This window comes from Tauraco erythrolophus, chromosome 7, assembly GCF_009769465.1.
Source record: "Tauraco erythrolophus isolate bTauEry1 chromosome 7, bTauEry1.pri, whole genome shotgun sequence".
NCBI classification, from domain to species: domain Eukaryota; kingdom Metazoa; phylum Chordata; class Aves; order Musophagiformes; family Musophagidae; genus Tauraco; species Tauraco erythrolophus.
This window is the reverse complement of record NC_141471.1, coordinates 60999372-61020077: the sequence shown is the minus strand read 5'-3', so window position 1 is coordinate 61020077 and position 20706 is coordinate 60999372. Positions and strand designations below refer to the sequence as shown.

Here is a 20706-nt window from a genome sequence, read left to right as displayed (position 1 = left end):
GAAGCAGAACCTGCAATTTTATCTCAAAGCCAGGAACAAGCGTAGTTATAAAAGTGCATTTGTAGCGTTTTGTTCTGACAGCTGTAGAGTGGGAAATGATGTGTGTTCACTGAAACACGTATCCCGGAGGAAATCAAAACAGGTTTGTTGTGCTAGCGGAAGCACAAGAACCGAATTCCGGAGATGTTTGCCTCACTTCAGCCCAGGAAATAAGATCCTTTTCCTTAACTTTGGTGACTTCTACTGTGCTTTAAGGGTTGTGAGAAGAGTAGGAATAGAAGCTCATAACTCTACTTATGAGATTTGTACACCTACCAATATACATATCTTCTATTCAGATCTCAACATACGATTCTGCTGTGGCTGGTTTGGGTTTTTTGGGCGGTTGGCCGGGGTTTTTTGCTCAGGGAGTATGGATGAACTCTCCATTTGTCAGAGAACACTTCCAGTTTGGTTCTTACCATTTAGAGGGCAAGTATGCACGTAGAAAAAAATCCTGTTACTGCTTTCTCCTTCCTCATATGCCTCTTACCCTTATTCTGCCACCCTGCCTCTTTCTTTCCTCTCATTATTGTACCATCTTCATTCAAACACAACACCATGGCCATCTGAGGGATCAAGAGCTACCTTGTGTTCACAGGAGAACCTTATTTTGCTGTTATATATTCTGTTTGGTGCTCAGGTGTCATGGCGATTACTGCACTAGAAATACTAATCTGTGCAACAACCTTTGCACACAGAGAGAAGGAATTCTGTAATGGCATCACAGTTCGGCCTTTGTCCTAAAAAATTTGCAGTCACGGACTAGAAATGTTTCTGTAAGGAGGCAGAAACATCTCTCTCTTTCTACAATGGTAAAACCAGGGATAGCAGAACAAGCGTCCGGTCAGCGTTCCATAATGTAAAGTTCCTGTTTGTCAAATACTGAGACCTTGGCATAATGCCCCCTGAGTCAGGACCATTCCTGAAATATGTCACCACTTCAGTGCTACATGCTGTTGACTGCCTCTCTTTCCAGCTGCAAACGCATGGGCTGCTATTCTCATATCCGTTAGCTCTGATATAACCTTGTCCATTTTTGATGAAGGTAAAAAAAATCGTAGCCCTGTACAGTCACTCAAGATCAGTCCAGCTATTGCAAATGTCAGGTTCTGTCAGCGGGACGCCAAGCGGTGTCAAACCGTATTTGAATCCTGTGCTCAAAAAAAAAAAAGCAGAAAAGCCTCTGATGAGAAGAACTTACTTCTTTTAGGCTGTGTAATGGAAACTACTTACGTGATGCAAGGACAGGGCCATGTTTGGGTAGGATATTAAGAACTTTTTCATTTTTTTGTTTCAAGTGCATATCTTACTCTTTAGAAGAAAGGTGTTCTTGGAAGATGTTGGATTACCTACAGAGTCTTGGGCTACAACTCAAACTGCTCTGCTCAGCTATGGCTTTTCTCCATGGTTTATAAAACTCAATATATATGACAAAAATAGACACAACTGGAAGTAAATGAGTAGGAAGCAAATGTATTTGACCTCCACGTATGCCAACTAAAAGCTGACTCTGAAGTGATGATGCTATGGGAGATGTGGGACAACCTGATGCAAAGCAGACCTGAGTAGACCGGTAAAATACCAGCTTATATGATACTCCCCCGGTGATGTATAGCATTTTAGAACATTTTCTATCTGTAAACTTAAAAAAGATGTATAAACCCAGATCCTCATTTCCCCAGTGAAGTGCAGAGTATTAAATTACTTGCCAGGGAACACAGAGCAGGTTAATGGCGAAGCTATTGATCCAAGTCTTTCCTTGATTCCATCCATTGGATTACAGAGCTGTTTCTCAGACTTTCCTTTTGGATCCTTATTTGGTTGGAACCTCTGCTCCTTCAAATATATTTCACCTTACAAATTGGCACAAAGCTATATGCACAGATTGACATAAGCATAATCAAGACCAAAACTTACACAACCATCAGTTTTGCATGGTGAATACACCATATGGATTATCAAACTTATGCTATTAAAAAAAACACATTATTGCATCCTAAACACATTTAGCAAACTAAAATTGGATTATCAGTGAATTTTGTTGAAAATAAATCCCCAGTGATAGGCAGGAAGTTTCAAGCTCTAGCATCATAGGAGTAATATTTCTTGAGCCCTAGCATCCTAGGGGTAATATTTCATGAGCCAAGACAGCAGAATTAGAAAGAATGCTGCACTAAGTAGGAAGACGGGCTTCAACCCAAACTCTATGAGGCCAGTGGTAATGCTGTTATTGATGTTACTGGGCTAGACTTTCAACTTTTGAAAAGCTTGGAAGAAGAAAGGCAAACGGGAGAGGAGAGAGACAGCCCCAACTGGGACTGATCTGGTCTGAATAGCTCGGTTGGGCACAGGATAACTACAGACAGGGATGTAAAACCTCTGCCAAGTTGAAACCTGGGGTCAGTTTCTAGAAAAGCAGAACTCCCTTGCCTTAGACTGTACATGTGAACTGAGAGATGATAGCCCTTACTACAGCCTTGAAAATTGCAGAGTTTGGAGGAAAAAGCTCTACAGCACCATAAGGGCAAAATCAGACAGCTTAGAGGTAAAGCCACATTGTGCTCTTCCTCAGTATACATCACTACAGCAAAAAGCAGGGGGCTACCCTTAACTAGGCAGATGTGGAAAAGCTAAACCGAGGAACAAGCCCTCATTTTGAGGTGACCTGTAGGTCAGGTTTCAAACTGAACCATTTTAAGATTTAAAAATAGAGGTTGTCCTATTGATAGACTGAGCCACCTCTTCACCTGGTGTCCATTAATGGCTCAGTGGAGTGAGGGAGCTGGAGGGCTCTCCCTCCACCTTTCATTCACCTTTATCAGTCAGGAGAAGAAAAGGGAAGGACAGTCCTATACACCGTTCATGTACGTAATTCGAGTTGCACGTATTTTTGTTTTGGAAACAGTAAGCAATAAGTAATGAAAATCTATCCTAAACTAGAGCTGGGCAAATAACATTTTTAATGGCTTAGACCCCATACGTCAGCATCGAAAGCTCACAGGCTGAAATAGTCTTCGGTCTAACTGATGCTTTCAATTATCGTAATGACTGCCATTTTTTGTTTTCACTCCTTGGACCAACTGCAATTGTTCTAAATTTCAGCTTTGCCATTCAATTATCACACGAGCCACACCAAAATCTTCTAGTTTCCTGCTCTGATGGGATCTGCACATTTGCAATTCTGCTTCCCAATGCACTTGTGTACGCAGCTTCGAAACCCTCTCTGCCAGTAAAACAGAGTTATTTAATTGTTCCAAGAAAACGAACACAAAGGGGACATAAAAAGATCATGCTGAGTTTATTTAAGATTTGGATAAACGTCCATGGAACGCTCCTGACGTTATTTTCCCAGGTCTTTTTAACACTGTGGTGGTGCAGTGTTTCGGATATGTGGTCCCAAAGCTAACCAGGCTTACTCAGCACCTTCCTCCAGGACGGGATCGCGGACAGGTTGTATAACCCAAGTGTGTTGCACCCACTCACTCACTGTAAACTCAGACCCTGTGAAACTTCCTGGAGAGTGAAGAATTAAAGGAGAAAATTGTTCAAAGCATTACAATGTGCAATTTCAATGCGAGGCATAATGGAAGTAGCTGTGTGGGAGGGTATTACTTCATTATAAACCTAAATCAGATGCCCAAAGACTTCTGTCATCTCCAGAGACCGTTCCATCAGGCTCTACAAGAGGTTTTCCAGTGGAAGAAAAATAGCACCCCCTCCCTTCGGGCTTGAGAAAGTTGTATGGCTTTTTTAACAGTTTCTAATGAAATCCCATATTATTGCTTCTCCCCTGGGAGACTTCAAAAGTCGTGCAAACTTCACAGAGCCCACATGTTCGTAAACCCCAAGCAAAAGACCAGTAAGGAAATAAATTGCAGTTCTCCAATTAGCATTTGACAGCCTCTACTGTTTTTTTGGTGGGGTGAATTTGTCTTTCTTCTAAACCATGCTGATAAATGATATGAGTTACTAAACCTGGCATTATTTCACGTTTGAAGGCACACTGAAATCAAACACTCCAACTCACAGTGGGATTTGCTTTCTGCATAATATTTGGGGGGGAAATATGAAACAAACCCAGCAGTTTCAAACATGTTAAAGGGGCTAATGTGTACACGAATATTTTCTTCAAGCTCCTTATTGTGTATTCACAGCTACTGCCAAACACAGCAACGGAGACGGGGCATGAGGATATGAAATGGGAAGTGGTCAAATTTTCAAAGCGAGCTGCCGGGTGCCGAACACTTTTGAAAATCTGGCCCCTGACTCTTTGGTGCCGTTCCAGAAAGAAATATCTCTATGCTGGCAGTCGGCCAACTGGCTTTGGAAATCCTTTTGCACAGTTATGGCAGTAAAGCATAAAAGCCGATCCCCAGCTTTCTCTGCCTGATTAAGCACTGTCACCAATCACTGTGCAGCTCTAAGGTACGCATGAAATATTCCTAGATAAATCCTCCATCTCCAGAGAAATGTCTTTCCTGTACAACTGTAAATCCAGGTTCTGTGTTGAAACTAATCCAGTCTGGCAGTGCTGTGGCCCTAGAAAAGTTTCCTTGGAAACGACAAACTTATGCAACGGCAAAGTCATCCAATCTTTTCATGCCACTACATTATATTAAAAACACCTGGTTTATTTATACAATGACTTACAGATCAGGGTCCTAGAAATAATAATACATAAACTTTATAGCAAAAAATATACATATAATAATTCATCCTTCTATGATATATAGAAATGATGTATATTTGTGTGTGTGGACATATATATAAATATATGGGTTGTACTTACGTTTAGGGCACTTGTGTATAGATATGTGTATCTACGTACACACAGTACACATTTGTGTATCTTTCCAGGTGCCTTGTGTGTATACATAAACACACATAAATACACACACAGGAGCATATTTACACTCTGTGAGTAGACGTGTACTTTGCAGAATTTGCACACAAAGCTCTGGAGTCCTTCACTGGCTGTGAGCACCGCAGGGGTCAGCAACGCCCACGCTAGTGTCCGTGGAAAGAGAACGGATGTCATCGCTGTGGGCACAGGACTGGCTTGATGCATCTTCCTTTGTGAAGGACTAAATTTGCCGGACAGTGGCACCCTGCAACGCAGGGCTTGTTGCATGGGCCGATCTCGTTCCAGTTGTCACAAGTTTTGACACATCCTGGGCCACAGGTATCATAAACTGCACCGTGTTTACACTGGGTTGCTGAAAGGCAGTTAAAAGGAACAAAATATGCACATTACGCAGAGTCCCACAAGGAAAGTTACATATCTGTGTGCTTGGTTTCTCCTGCAAATAACCCAAAAGCACGTTTTGGTATGATGACCATCTAGAGGAAAAACAATACTTACAAAGAGATTTCGCTGGATTAAATGCAACACTATTTTACATCACAAACACAAAGGTAGCAAAATTCCTAACCAAAACGGTATCAGGTTCCTAGCAGCCTTGAACTTTTGGAGAATTTTGACACAGCTGACGGCATATAAAGCTTTGGCAAGGTTTCTATCTATAAGCAGATCTGTGCTTTACGTTTAAGGCTTAACATTGTTTATTCATTTGTTACAATGCCTTTTATCAAAGATTCCTGAAACGTTTCTAAGGACAGACAGTTATTATCAGTCCCAATGCTCTGGAAAGAAGAGAAAGGAGAGTTATTCACCACGTCAGACTTTCTGTTCCTAAGACTATACCTCCAGTATTGCGTATTGCAGCAAATAAAAACAATGCTGTTAACTCAACAGCACCATTTCTAAAAGAAATAAATAATAAAAAAACCCCAATTATTTCCATGCTTTTTGCTGTTTTACCAAGAGATCACTGAGAATGAGGATCCTTGCACTTAATGATTCCAGTATCTATTCATTGATTTATGTAGTTGACAGCTCAATGCATTTCCAACCTAAGAGACCACTGAGGGCTCAGCTAAAAGCACTATACCCCCTTCAGATCAATATTTAAACTCTTTAACATTTTATATCCTGCCTTTTTAGTATGGAGAATAATACATGGTTCGATAGCAAATAAAAGCCTGTTATTCTTTCTAACGGCTGTGCTGATGGCAAAAACAAGTACTGATAAAATAGTTTATAGATGGTAAGGGACTCCCAAGCATCCAGAATCATCTCCTGCTATTCACAAAGAGGTGGTTGCATTAAGGAGGTTTCTTCCATTTTCAGAGAGATTGAAGGTCGAGATTTTTTTAAAGAACAGTGCTGTTATAGACAGAAAAATGCTGTTTTGTTGTGAGGATTGGCCTTAGAGTGCCACTACAGTACTGTTGATTAAATATTTATCAGAGTATATCACAGAGGATGGAAATCTTAATGCTAAGGCATCAGAAATGTAAGGGGTTCCATCAGCTTCTTTCAATGCATTTTATGGCATTTATATGTCCATGAAAAGCAGCCCTGAAGGAGGAGTTCTGGCAAGAATGCCTACAAAGTTCTCAGGACACAGACATTAAATAAGCAAGCAAAAAATTGGAAAAATTGGATAGTGTAGCAGAAAGTAACCCTGGAGTTACAGAGAATCAACAGCTGAATATTAGATAGATATCAGAAAAACAAAAGCTTTCTAGCTTTAAGCATGAGAAAACACCGGAGCAAGCTACCTAAAAACTCGGAGAGACATCTTTCATTGAACATCATTTTAAAACAGGTTGCAAAAAACACCTTTCACAAATGTTCAAGATAGGCTTATTCTGCCTGCGGGCATAGATCTTTTGAGAACTTTTTCCCAGCTTTGCATTTCTGTCTTACTCTGCACGATAACTTTCATGCACGTTGAAGAAGGGACTAAACAAAAGGAATAACTAAAATGAAATTTAAATGAAATGGAAAATTTAGAAGGTGGGAAAAATATGCAAGAAAAATTGAGCACACAGTGAATGTTACATTCACCACAAACTCTGGACTTACACAATGTTATAAGAATAGAGATTGAATCTCGGTAAGAGAGGAAACAAAAATGTGCAGAGCTCCCAGGAGCTTTGCAAACAATATATTAACTGTCTAGGAAAGTAGACCAAGATGTTCAAAGACTGATACTGATAGATAATTCACACACAACGTGGATTATCTTAAGGAGGCTCTTTACTAGAAGCTTTTGTTTCTCCTCTCTGAAAATGAGTTTCCCTTCAAAGGATCTCTAATTGACCAACACAACCTGAAACATTAGGCTTCAGTAGATGCAGTTTCCATCTAGAAAGGTCTGCGAGCTTCAGTTTTAACAGGTTTCATCCCACAAAGCTTTACTGCAGTAACAGCCGGCCTGTTCGTTCCACCTGAGCTCTGTTTGGTGCCTCAGCTGGTGGGTTTTAGGAAAGTTGGCCGAGGTCTCCTTTCCACTTCCTCATCTCTGCCCCAGAGCAAATGAGAATATATTCCAGGCTGCCCTTGGCAGCCGTGGCATCTGTAAGGACTCCCCGGCTCTGCTCTACCACACAGGGATGTGGGATGTCAAAACATCTCCTTCTCCTTTGGATGACACCATGTAGAAGAAATGATGACTTTATTTTCTGCTGTAGGCAGTCCATAATGGCATTGTTAACTTGCTGTCAAGGGAAAAATCAGAAAAGCCCAATGGCTGCTAAGTTCCTCGGATGGCTTTTATTGTTGAGTGCTTCACTTGTTAACATGTGGTGTGATTGATCCAGAACATTCCACTTCATCAACAGTTTAAAAAATAAAAATGAAGACATTCTGTAGTAGGCTTCCCAGGGACTGCTGAAATGAATCAGTACCGTGTAAACATGGAAAACAGAGCTGATGCCTTTGCACCCATCTTTTGAGGCAAATTCCTCTCTTAAAGAACTGAGCTCTGTTAGTAATAACTTCCTTAGTGCACTAGCAAAAAAAATCAAAAACCCAAGCCCAAAGTACAAAAGTTACTAATAATACTGCCTTTTGCAACGTTACCAGTCCCAACAGGATTTTTCCACTCTTCTTCTAGAACATGTGTTTGGCATGAGAGATGTGAGCTTCCTCAGACCGCTTTCTGAGCCGGCGGGATGATGGCCAGCTCGAGTCCAGAAGCCATATAGTCACATAAATACAGCACTGTGCCTGAGCTAATAAACCCTGCCTAATAAGGCTACACGGTTTTCAGACCAGAGCTGGTTTATTCCAGCCAGTTTGGCAATTTCACAGAGAAGGGTTGTATCTGTCTGTGCCTGCCTTTGTAGTCATGGCCGTAATTATTTAGCAGGAATTCTTGTTCCCCAACGCAGAAGTCAAAATACTTATCATGGAACTGCTGAAGGATTCCCTTGGTGGATGATACCTGGTAAATCTGATTCCACAGAAATTTCTGAGCTAGTATTTCTGCATCAATGAACAGTTCCTGCTGCTTCTCTCGGTGTTGCACAGTGTGGGCTCTCGAGGTGTTTTGTAGGACTTTCAAACTGAATGTCTCTCATGGTGCTTGCAATTCACAACATCTCTTTCTAACACAGTAGAAGGCAATAGATCTGGGCACTGACCTTCTAATGATATCCTTGTGTTAATCTTTTCAGCTTTCAGTTTTTAATGAGTTTCCACTGAAAAATCGGAATAGCCTTCTGATACATATTCACATGGAATAAAGCCAATAAAGTAACGCAGCAAATAACAGGGAAAAAGAGTGACTTTGGGCAGAAAATTCCACAGCAGAGAAGAGGGGACCCACGAGAGAAGAGTCAAAATCAGATATACACTCATCCTCCTCTAGTTCAACTGATCACATAGGAAAAAGAGAAAATTGTTGAGTTTTTATGAGGCTGTTGGGGCATGTCAGCACTTCGGTGCTACCACGTGCACTTCGCACTTTATTAAAAGTCCATATCTGCTTTTTCTTCCTGCCTGTGTAGTCATGCCCATGGCAGGGAGTTATTGCCATCTGCCATCCTTAAGTCGTCTTTCTCTCAGCACTCGCAGAAATTCAATGTTAAATTACTATGGCCCAAGGCCTTTCACCACTTCAGCTTACTTAATTGCACTTTATAGTATAAACTCGTTGCTTAGCCTTTCTTGGGCTAAAAAAATCTTTTTTTCTATCTCCTTTCCTTTTCAAACCTCTTCCTTCCATTTGTGTCCTTTTTTTTCTCTCTCTCATGTATCACTTGCTCTTATTTCTTCTTTCCCTCATCTTGGCTCTCCTGTTCTTTTTTCCTTCTCCTTCACACACCGTATTTCTTCCTGTGCCCATCCTAACAGGTCTCACTGCCCACCGCTTCCCATGGAAACCTATATTCCTTTCCAAAGCCTCTCAATTCCCATGCAAATCTCACCAACTCCTTCCTACCCTAACAGTTTTCCTTGCTCATTAGCTTCTTCTCGTCACCCCTCTGGTTAAATGTCAGCAGTATTTTGTGGGGGACTTAGAGGAGGATACGCTGCCGTGCTGGGAAAGGAGGAAGAGCATGTAGGGAAGAGGATGTGTAATTCAGCCTCCTGAGCATCCTCTTTGGCTGGCCCTCCAGACAACACAAGCTTTCTAAAGATTAGAGAAATGAGCTAAGCATACGGCAGTCAGGGTAGAGGAACTGGCAACCACACAAGATCTGGTTTTATAACACACAAAAGAATAATTAAAACCTGACTTTACTAATAAGTATACTCCGTTTTCATCAGAACACAGCTCTTCCAAGTATCCCACCAGCTATGAAATGTCAAGCAGGAAATGAAAGTCACAGAACGCTCAAGTTTTATTACGGATATATTGTTTCATATCCAGGAACTTTTATCTGTAATTAGGACACAGTAACTTTAACTACAAGTTTTGGGGAGAAAAAAAGTAAGTTAAAGATTAAAATCTTGATACTGGCCACTGTTAACATATGGAGTGCAATGGGTGCACTTTAACTTAGTGCCTACTGTGAGATTTATTGTAGAAGATGGTGCTACTTGTTTGACATTGGATGCTTAAGTAAGTGTTTTGAGGGTGCTTGACTATATACAGCTTATCTATATTTTCTGCTTAAAAAGATTTCCCCTTTCCCTCGAGAAGTCAGCACTGAGATTAAAAAACTCAGGTAGATTTAAATGCTTCTTTCATTAGCTTTAATGGAAGATGTGAGTTTAAATTCCTTCATAATGTTCTCTCAAGAACTGTTTTTGCCTTAGAAACTTTTCTTGTCTTTGGTAAAATGCCAGAAAAAATTGTGAAAAGAAGCCTCAATTAGTTAAGTCGTGATATGCCAACACTTGTATAAACTCCTTAAGGCAGGGACTGGAGTTTTTATTCTTTTTACAGCATCTGCCACAGCGAGGTCTCAGTCTGAAGTGCTTTGGTCAAAAAAAAAAAAAAAAGAGTCAGGATGCTTGTTTCAGGTTCTGCATGGAACTGCTACCAGATCAATAGATTAAAATTACATACGTTCTTAGTGCTGTCTGAGACCACATCCTTGAATAGGGCTTTCACTTAGTGACACCCTGTTTGCATTGTTCTATTCCTTTGTAAGAAAAAAATGAGCCTTTTGGGAATAGTCAATCAAAAGTAATTTGCTCTGTCACTCACCCATCCCTGCTATCGTGCCTTCCACAGGAAGGGAAACTGAAGTTGAGAGAGTAGACCCTGAGCCACACACAATCACCAAAATGGACCACAGAGTAATAGCTCTTTGACCAGCACTGAGTATCCTATATTATTTTTTTCCAACTACTGTCATAAATCTGATTACATTTCCAGGCAAACCGATGCCATTATAGAATGTCCTAAATTAATGAAAGCATCATCAGGGGAAATACTCATCTGCAATATTGCATTTTATCTCAAGTGCCCATGACCACAGGCCACCACTTCTCATGGAAACAATTACTCACAATTACTTGCAATTAATGCAGTCTTAATCACATGGGGAATCTGGTCCAAGTACCAAAATTAATGCAGGTTTGCATTTTAATATTCCCATTAAATACATTCTCTCTCCTTCCCTTGTTGAACCTACTGCAATCATATATGCATGTTGTCTCTGGAAATATAACTGTGCTTTAACAGGAGGTCAAAGGAGTTTAAACATTATCTGTCATCGAATGTTTACACATTCTGAAAGAAAAAGGCATGTACTGCTTCCTGGAAGTACATAAAATTAAGACAGCTGGCATTACAGGTGAAAAGTTTTGCAATGAAATAAACATTTCTAATATTTGATGGTCAAAAACCTTTCCTGGTGAGGTTTTTCTCCATAACTCAGAATGCAACCTCACTGCTGGTGCAATCCCAGTCCTTTCTAACCAGTTCTTTTTTTTATCCTCCATTTTTGATCAGTAAAAAGATAGTAGCCTATTAACCTATGCAGTGGCTTACAAAGAAGCAGTCCCAAAACACTTACCTGCACAGTTCTGCTCCGGTACCCACTGGACTTTCAGCCCTTCCCTCTGACAGGCTCGGGCATAGGCCAGGAACGACTCGCAGAAGCAGTTTTTATGGGCCGGGCACTCACACATGTCTGTCACGCAGGACCTGCAGAACAAAACCCCGAAACAGATAAGCAAGGGAAGATTTGGCAGATATCTCTCCAAGGTTTGGAGTCGCCTACTTTCCAGTCGTGTGGACCATTAAACGCATCTCTGCCACCAAATCCCAAGGGCTTATCTATTTTTTTTTCTTTAGATGTGCTTCTCTGCTGCAGAGAAGGCTCAGGAGCACCACGGAGAGGACCACAGGGAAGCAGGGAGGTGAGAAGACCTCACAAATGTCAGGCAGAGAGGACCGAGACCACAGCGGGAGAAGGCAAACTCCGGTTTTGCAATGATTTTGTGTCAACACAAGATAAAGGTTTCTTTCTTGTTCCCTGGAAAGTAAGAATTTAATAATATTATCAACAATAATAGCAGCGGTGTTAAATGGATGACTTCTGCAACTAATGAGCACATGTCCTTCCATGCAATGGATGAGAAACGGTGCCTTCTCTCTGGGTTACCTCCAGCCTCTCCCTGTTTTGAAGGCCCCGAGGCAGCTATACCCCTGTTTTCTCAGCAGCATCACTACTAAATGCCAGACTTGAAGAGACTCCAAGGGAGCAGGGGTGATGCCACGTAACAGAGCAGTTCTCGTGCTGGGAGATCCTCCAGGCACTCATTAATGCCACCGTCTTCTTCCATCACATAAGACGGAACTACCACCAAACACGGCAGGGAGCAAAGCTGCTAACATGGCCCTGAGTGAAACTGCTACTGCATATGTCACCCCTATACGTCAAGTTAGATCATCTGGAACGCGTGCCCATTTGGCACAGACCAAAAATACAACGGGTGGGATTTGCCGTCAGCAGTTCCTGCATATGTAAAATGCTTCAACGCTTCTGCAAATGCAGCAGTGCAAATTCAGAAATTTGCAGAGCGTCTGCTGCTCTGAGGGAAATGGGTAGAAGGCAGGGACTTGGTGTGGGGAAGTCCTACTCAGTCCTTTGAAAATCAAAGTTCCTCTGCTTTCCGTGGAGGGTGCTCTGTGCATGCACCTTAGGTGCCAACGGGCAAGACCCTGTGCACGTTCAGCAACTTCTCCGTTCCTGAGACGACAGGGCAATGTCTGTGAAAGGCACAAAGCCTCCAGAAGCACCAAGGGCTGAAGTAGAAAATGATCTCTCCTTGTTAATTGCTCTTGCTGTGGACCAAAATTCAGTTGTCTTTAGGAAAAGGATGGATACAGGCATAATTTTCTGGAAACTTTCCCTATAGCTGAATAGCAAACAGCTTGGAAAAGGTGCAAGCACCTCAGTCAAGGTAATTGGGAGCCTTAATGCCCATACAATGCTTTAGAGTCATTGGGAACCCTTTATTCAAAACTAGGAAAGAGGATTAGTGGCCCTTCAAACACAGACAAACTTGTTTCTGCGTATTCAACCAGTGTCCCTTAAAGAGGGAGTACTTCCCCTTGCCAAAGTCCCTGGCTATTTCAGTGACCATTCATATGGTTAAAACTGACAGTTCTGCTTGACATTTGCATGAGCTTTCAGTCATTTTTCCTCTCAGTGGAGCCCCAGCATGAAATTACCTAAAAATGCACTGTGACAAATAAGCAACATAAGTGCTAACGTAAAAAGGTTTTACCTGTCCTGCATGTACCAATATATACGTAACATGGATAAAAAGAATTGCTTTGGATCAAATACATAACGTGTTCGTATTTACGGATCAGAGGTTTGCATTTGAAATAACTTTACTTTCTAGGGACAATGTAGTTTTATTTCGCTGTAGTTCTGCAGTAGGTCCCCTAACATCTTTCCCAGTAGCAGATGTTGCCGTACGGGTATCACAGCTGATAGGACGCGAGGAACAGAGCAGCACAACATCCTTGGCATCGTTAGCTGATAACAGACCTCGTATAAGCACAAAGGATCCCCTTTTTATGTTGCACATTAAATAACTTTACATGGTTTCCTTTGGCCACAACATGCCTGCGAGCTCTTGCGAGCATCCTTGCAGCAGGCACCGCTCCGTATACCCCGCGCCACTTCGGCGGCGGATGTCTCATTTTACAGCGAAGGAGATGCTTGTTTGCTACTGCAGCCAACTATTATCACCAGGAGATAACAGTCTGTAATAATCTCCACAGATAGAGTCCATTATCAAGACACCATTTCATCATCTTTTTGCTTCTGTGCTGGCCTCCTTCATCGATCCCATTTGACGGCTCTCCACCAAGATTTACTTATATTAACACCTACGGTGTTTAGGGATGCTTGCCAGCGCCAGGTTGGCGACGCGTTCACTGACTTCTCCTGCCTTAGAAATGATAAAATCCTACACCTGCAGTACTTCCTCCACTTTTGAGAACATAAATACCTTTTTTTTACCATGACTCTGAGGGGAACGCCACCTCCTGCACTGAGAGAAATCGTATAGAGATGGTCGGTGCGGAGAGTTCAGCCTCTACGTGCATGCGAGTGACGCGACGCCGTTAGCCCTCAGCGTTGAGATGGCCTTGGACATCCAAGCAGGCTCCAGAGTGAAACATCTCCACTTTGGCTGGGATCAGCACGGGTGTGCAGTGAGGAAGGCAGCACGCCACGTGCAACACAAACAGTCCCCTGAATCATTACACACCTAATCGCTCGTGTAATTTTTATTTTCCCAAAGTGTTTATTTGTGGTGCTAGCTGCTGGACTCAAGCCCTAGGCTTGGCTGAGGAGCAATCATCAGACTGCGTCTGTTTTATTAATGAATTCCAATTGCTAATTATTTGCAAGGTTAAATTAATTAATTAATTAACTAAGTTTAAATGGAAAATGAGAGTCAAGGAAACTATATCCATAGCTGCCAAGCCTAGTCAATCAAAATAAAACCTTCTTTTTTCTTCCTAATGAAATTTCTTGCTGGCAAGTGTGATGCATTAGTAGTAATTGTAGTTGGATGGATTGGTAGTCGGGGGAGAGGGGTCTTTTTATATCACTTCTGAAATCAGGAGGGAGCAGGTACGTGGTTGGTTTGACGGCCACCGCGAGAGTCAAAGGGCAGTTCTGGGAAAGGATGCAGAAGCAAAAGATGCCTGTCCTCCGGGGGCTGGCAAGTGAGGGGGAGCTGGCATTGGCCCATGGGCAAGCTTTGACTTTGGGTCTGTGTTTTTTTCAAAATGTGTTTGCTTCCCACATTTAATTACATTATCTCACAGCTATTGTTGTTACAGTTGCATTAGAGGGCTGTTACAGGATGCTTCCCTAGGTAAATTTAAAAACTGGCTCGTGTGCTGTCCTAATCCTTTCCCCTTGCAAAAATCTTTGGTATGCCCATAGTTTTTTTTTTTCCTACCCTCTCCAGTGATCGATACATTTAAAAAATTATTCTCAGCTACCCCGGATTCCGCCTCCTCTTCATTCCTCCTTTGAATCTGATAAATAGATTCGGTGACAGCAAGTGCATGTATGCAGAGGCTTATCTATCCTCTGATCCGACTGGACTGTTCAAACAACAGACAAATACACTTTTAGTAAAACTTGGGAACTATGCCAATAATGAAGCCCTACTGACAAGTTACCATACTGCACAGAACAGAGACTTTGGGTCTTCCAAGGTATTGTGACTCTTTACCAAGACCAAAACATTTGCTTCAACGAAGCAAAATTGAGAATGCGTATCAGAAGTTTAAACATCAAAACATTACAGTCATATAGAAATAATCCCATTGGAAGGCTGCAGTGCAAGTTACTTGTAAAATGAAGCCATTTCACCAGCTATGGAAATACACAGAAGATACTTCAAGCAGCCTTAGCTCTGCCCTCAGAGAAATCGTATAGAGAGGGTCCAAGAGAAAATTACAGAATCACAGAACTACAGAATGTCAGGGATTGGAAGGGACCTCAAAGGATCATCTAGTCCAATCCCCCTGCCGGAGCAGGACCACCTAGATGATCCAATAAAGGATCATCTAGTCCAATCCCCCTGCCGGAGCAGGACCACCTAGATCAGATCACACAAGAACGCGTCCAGGTGGTTTTTGAACATCTCCAGAGAAGGAGATTCCACAACCTCTCTGGGCAGCCTGTTCCAGTGTTCTGTTAGCCTTACTGGGAAGAAGTTCTTCCTCATGTTTAAGCGGAACCTCCTATGTTCCAGCTTACATCCATTTCCCCTTGTCTTACCATTGGATGCCACTGAGAAGAGCCTGGCTCCATCCTCATGACAGTCACCCTTTCCATATTTATAAACATTAATGAGGTCCCCCCTCAGTCTCCTCTTCTCCAAGCTAAAGAGACCCAGCTTCCTCAGCCTTTCCTCATAACGGAGATGCTCCACTCCCTCCATCATCTTTGTGGCCCTGCGCTGGACTCTCTCAAGCAGTTCCTTGTCCTTCTTGAACTGAGGGGCCCAGAACTGGACAATGAAATTACATTTCATTTAAGGATGTTATTTACACTTCCAAAAAATATTTGGCTGCGATGGTGCACCTTGTCTGGAGTCCCTGCTCTGCACAAGCGCGGGAGCACAGCCAACCTCTCAGTGCTCCGCGGGTACCAAGTGCCTCCCTGTGACTCCGACTGATGCTGCCTGCAGGGTGTGTGTCCGAGATGCCGCTAATTGGGGGTGTGTAATCACAAACCGTTGCAAGGGGAAATCCATGGAAGTGAAGGCATCCGGCAGCTGCGGGACACACCCTGGAAGGAGGCAAACACACACACACACTCCACTGCCACATCTTCAAAGCGAACTGGCTGAGGATGTTCCTTCGGCAACAGCCCTTTTTCACATTAAACCGTGGAAAGTCTCCAAGTCCCACAAAGGGCAAAGAACTGCGTCCCGCGCTACATGCGCTATTAAAAAAGAAGGAGAAGAAAAGATCACAGCAACAGAGCCTACAGCCTTAGTCCGTGCCACACGGGATTGGAACTGCAGATGTTCACTTGCTGAGCAGCAGCAGCTCCTTTTCCTTTGCACTACACGCAAAGCCAAAACCAGAACCAGCCGTTTTAGGAGGAACAATTATTTCTCTTTGCCTTTTTTTTTTTCTTTTCTTTCCCCCTGCATTTCACAACAGGAGTGTGACGCAGTGCTTTTTTCAGACCTTTTGGTACCTTCAAGAAGTGGCTCTCGGCAGATGGAAAACACCGACATCTTCCTCTTTCCCCCAGTAGGTCTCAACAGACTTTACAAAAGCAATCGGAGATAGTGCATCACTACATCCATTTTATGCACGTGAAGAGGCATCAGGCGGGGAAGGGGTTTGTCCTCTATATCTGGGATAAAATCTACACTTGCCAACTCCAAAGCCTGAAGGGTCATATGCTTAGAGAGGAGGATTAATTTCCAGCCCTGCCATCCCATGAGACAGACTTCTTCACATAACTTCTTACTGGGTATGCCAAACTGGAGTTTTAGTACAAGCTTGGCTTGTTTTAGCTCTGCTTTTGAAAATTGCCATACTCTGCACGACAGCCAGTCTGGATTCCCATAATTACACCGGAGTGCTCACAATTCAGCAGCAACACTCTGGATTCGTTTTTCCTGATCCAAAATTAGGCCTCCTTTCTCTTCCTTTACAGGGGGGAAAAAAAAAAAAAAAAAGCCAATGGCTTCTGTCAGTAGTTATGATGTTATAACAAAGCTTGTTTGGGCTGTTTTTCCTCCAACATTTCAATGAGTTGCTATTATTTGTGGCCCCAGCTAGAGAAGTCATTTTATAAGGTAAGAAGATGAGCTGTATTCCGATGTATAACGAAAAGGCTCATGCTCTTGCTATCACGAGCTCTCTTGTCTATATGTACATGTTTAATCTTACTGAAGTATTGAAGCAGGTATGTAGAGCTGGAGACTTTTTATGGCTTTGAGGCTTGGGATCATTCTCTCTTTCTCCAGAATTTACTAATACTAATGCAAAAGCAGCAAATAACTCATGAAGAAGGTAATTTTGGAGGCTGCTGAAAACACAGAAGCCTTTACATCTATTGAGTGTTCATTCAAAGCATTTGCCTGAGGAACAGACTGTTTCATGCAGCAAAGGCAGTCATTTTCAAGGATCGTTTCTTCCAAGACCAGGCAACTATATCTGCACTCCCTCTAAGCTCCACACATCATAACAATGGTAACTTTGCCTTAAATTGAGGACCTGTTAAAGGTGCCCATAATAAAGTTAAATCATCAGTGCCCTGACCCGTTTTTCCGGTAAGTGGGAAAGTGCCCAGAAAAAGTGGCAGGCAGCATGCACGTGCTTTGTACTTGAGACTCCCCCATGGTACAAGAACTCCCACGCTGCTGAACTGGCTCCAAAAAAACCCTAAAAATGTGGGAGCAGAAAGGGAACTCGCAGCTCATCTTTGGTGTGCAGTGCATAGCAAATCTACTGCAGGCATATGCTTTCCATGGGGAAATCTCATTCCTATAAAGAAAGCATTGGCCATAATGCTTGAGAATATCACAGTTATTTCTGGCAGATTGCAGAGGAGGAGTTTGCAGCAGCAGGCATTTGAATCATGCGTTCAAATTTCATCCCGATCCTTGATTTCTGTGCAAAGTCGCGTCAACCTTGGACTGTATTGCCCAATGGAGCCAAGCGGAAAGAAACGATAAAACACACCACTCCTCCAAAGGGCAAGAGCTGCATGTGATCTAAGATTTTTAGGGCATAGCAGTCACGTTTCACACACATCGAAGAGCCCTAATTTAACTCTGAGTGCCATTGTTCCTGCTCCAGATATAGACTTGGCATTCAGAGATAATTAAACAGAATCACACAAGATATCCACATCCATTCCTGCCTTGCCAAGGCACCCTTCCAAAGCAGTTATTTAGAGGAGTTCAGTCAACTTGGTAAAAGGATGCTTTAAATGCAAGTGGTAATTATTGTTGGTGATTTCAAACATTGCAGAGACAGCAATTCAATTTTGATTTCTTTGCATATCCAGCTTCTTTAAAAAAAATTAGAACTGATACTTTCTTCACAAAGGGTAAGCAAAAATGGTATTTTCCAGAGACTAAATAAATGAAGGTCCATGTAGACCTCTGGAAAAGCATACTGTGCTGCACAATATCACCACAAACCTATACTACGTGCTGCTAAAAGTATTATCCAAAAGCTTTTAGAAAATGCCAAAAAGAGTGTTCTATGCGTATTTTTAACGTTTACATAAAGGGCATGCTGTGCCAGAATTGCGTTTTATTGCTTTAATCAACATTACCCACAAGAATATGGTAAAAGGAACAATGAAACATTCTGGAACATTTTCCAAAACTGCATAAAATTAAGTTCTCAGGACAGCACTAGCCTGACATCATATTTATCATCTCCCTGAATATGCAGTAGCAGTGGTAAAAGCACTGAAAAGGAAGGAAGGAGGAGGAATCAAATAAAGAACGAAACACAGCAGCCTTCCCTACTTCTTTGTTCACGGTAATTCTCCTACTAATGTGTCAAGTAGGCTTTTTCTATCTTGTGCTCGGATCCTTACAGGCATCTGTGGCTTTAAGTGTTCTTTCTGGTCCTGAGAATGGAAAGGTTGGCTAAAATCCCTCCACGGGGAAATAGCTGAACCATGACTGAGGAAGACAATGAAGTCCCGCGCTGGGCTCCAAGAAGCATCTGGTATGACTCAGAATATTTCCTAGAGCTGAAGGTTACAGTACAGTTGAGCAGCTGACTTGCCACCTTTAGAGAGACTGGATTTTTGCTCAAGAAGCTCCAATAGAACATGGAAACACCATTCACAGCCCTGGAAGAGCTGACCCCTTGCACTCCCACTCACTGTCAGAAAGTGGGAGAGAGTTTTCACCTCCTCCCCTTCTGTTTCAGTTGTGCTGCACCATGCAGAGTTTAGCCTTTAAAGCCCTGGCATTTGAAATAAATATCTGTATGCATAAGAACTCAAGTTCTCATATATAACATATAGCTTGAGGTGAAACAGTTAAAAACCACTACTCTGTGCAAGTTACATACAACTTTGTATGCGGAATTATTGGAATAAAGAGGACATACAGCTTAAGTTTCTTAATCCATTTCAAACAAGTGCCCAATATCACACTGAAATGTGTCCATCAAAAAATGTTCTCCTTTACTTGCTTACTTGAGCAGCGTACATACACTTTGTTCCACTTTCTTTGGTGAGATTAGTGCAAAAAGGATTTGGCTGCCTGTACGTTGTATGATCCGTGGTTTGTATATCTGGCTGGAAAATACAAGGACCTGCTCTAGAACAGACAGTTTCCAAACTCACTATAAAGAGGTCATTTGCAATAAAAAGTCTGGATCAACAAAAAGATACAGAGGCAAATTTAGGAGTATCACCTGCAACCTGACACTGAAAGCACAAAAGCTGGGACCTGGTTTCTGAAGAGACGGATTTCTTCAGTTAATTAATATCCAGTCATCCACTTGCAAATATGCATCACATAATTGGTAAAGATTACAATAGTTGTATGTCTAGTGCTACCTGATACGGCTTATCATCCATTTAACTTTTAACATAAAATTTTATCTTTCAATTTCAAAAAGACAGACATGTTTTAACATCTAACTTTAGAGCATCGAAGTGGTACTTTCGATCCACAGTTAAACTTTGTTATTGTGTCTCATACAGTGCAAATGAACGCGGCACAGACTAAATGAATCTAACACGACTGCGTCAACTTTCTCTCTAGTGGACAGGGAGCCCATCTGTGTATTCTGTGTGACAGTCCTCATCTGAGAAAAGCCAGAGGTTTTTCAGAAGCTTATAAACATCCTAGATAGAACCTAAAACATTATTGAGAGGTTTTGAAGTCATGGCCCTACAGAAACATAAACCATATAGATATACCAATAGCGTATTGCCAGAGCCAAGAGACAGACATATAGAATAACACAAGATTTAAATCTTCTAAAATAAAAATTCAAACCAGATCATCTCCTTCTATCTACCAACAAAATATATTGTGGCCCTGCTATGCTATCTGCCATAAAAGTATGTCATATCCAGTAAGGAGCACAATGAGAACACGAAGCAGGAAATATTTCTAAAGTGTAAACATAAACTGAAGTTATCTTCAGCTTTTGATGATGATTCACTGTATATATTTCCAAGGAGGTCTTGTGATATAATAATAAACAGGCTGGCTAGTTTAGAAATTCACATTCTTAAACTCTGCAGAGCCCATTCCCTGGGTTAACCCATATAAAATTAACTTCAATCAAGCTTTTTTTTTCCTCTAGGTGGCTGCAGAGCATTTAAAAAGTTGCTGGCTCCAGATGGAATATGAAAAAAAGAGAG

At 41.9% G+C, this 20706-nt stretch overlaps 1 protein-coding gene across 1 annotated transcript in view; it reads right to left on the bottom strand.

Annotated features, from left to right (window-relative positions):
* Window positions 1-5076: 5076 nt before the first annotated feature.
* Window positions 5077-20706, bottom strand: part of BMPER (BMP binding endothelial regulator) — a 147599-nt gene continuing 131969 nt past the window's right edge. The window contains exons 14-15 of the mRNA XM_086614458.1: window positions 11365-11495; window positions 5077-5258 (exon numbers count right to left, since the gene is read on the bottom strand). Of these exons, the coding sequence (XP_086470584.1) occupies window positions 5077-5258; window positions 11365-11495 (313 nt within the window). The remainder of the gene's footprint in view (window positions 5259-11364; window positions 11496-20706) is intronic.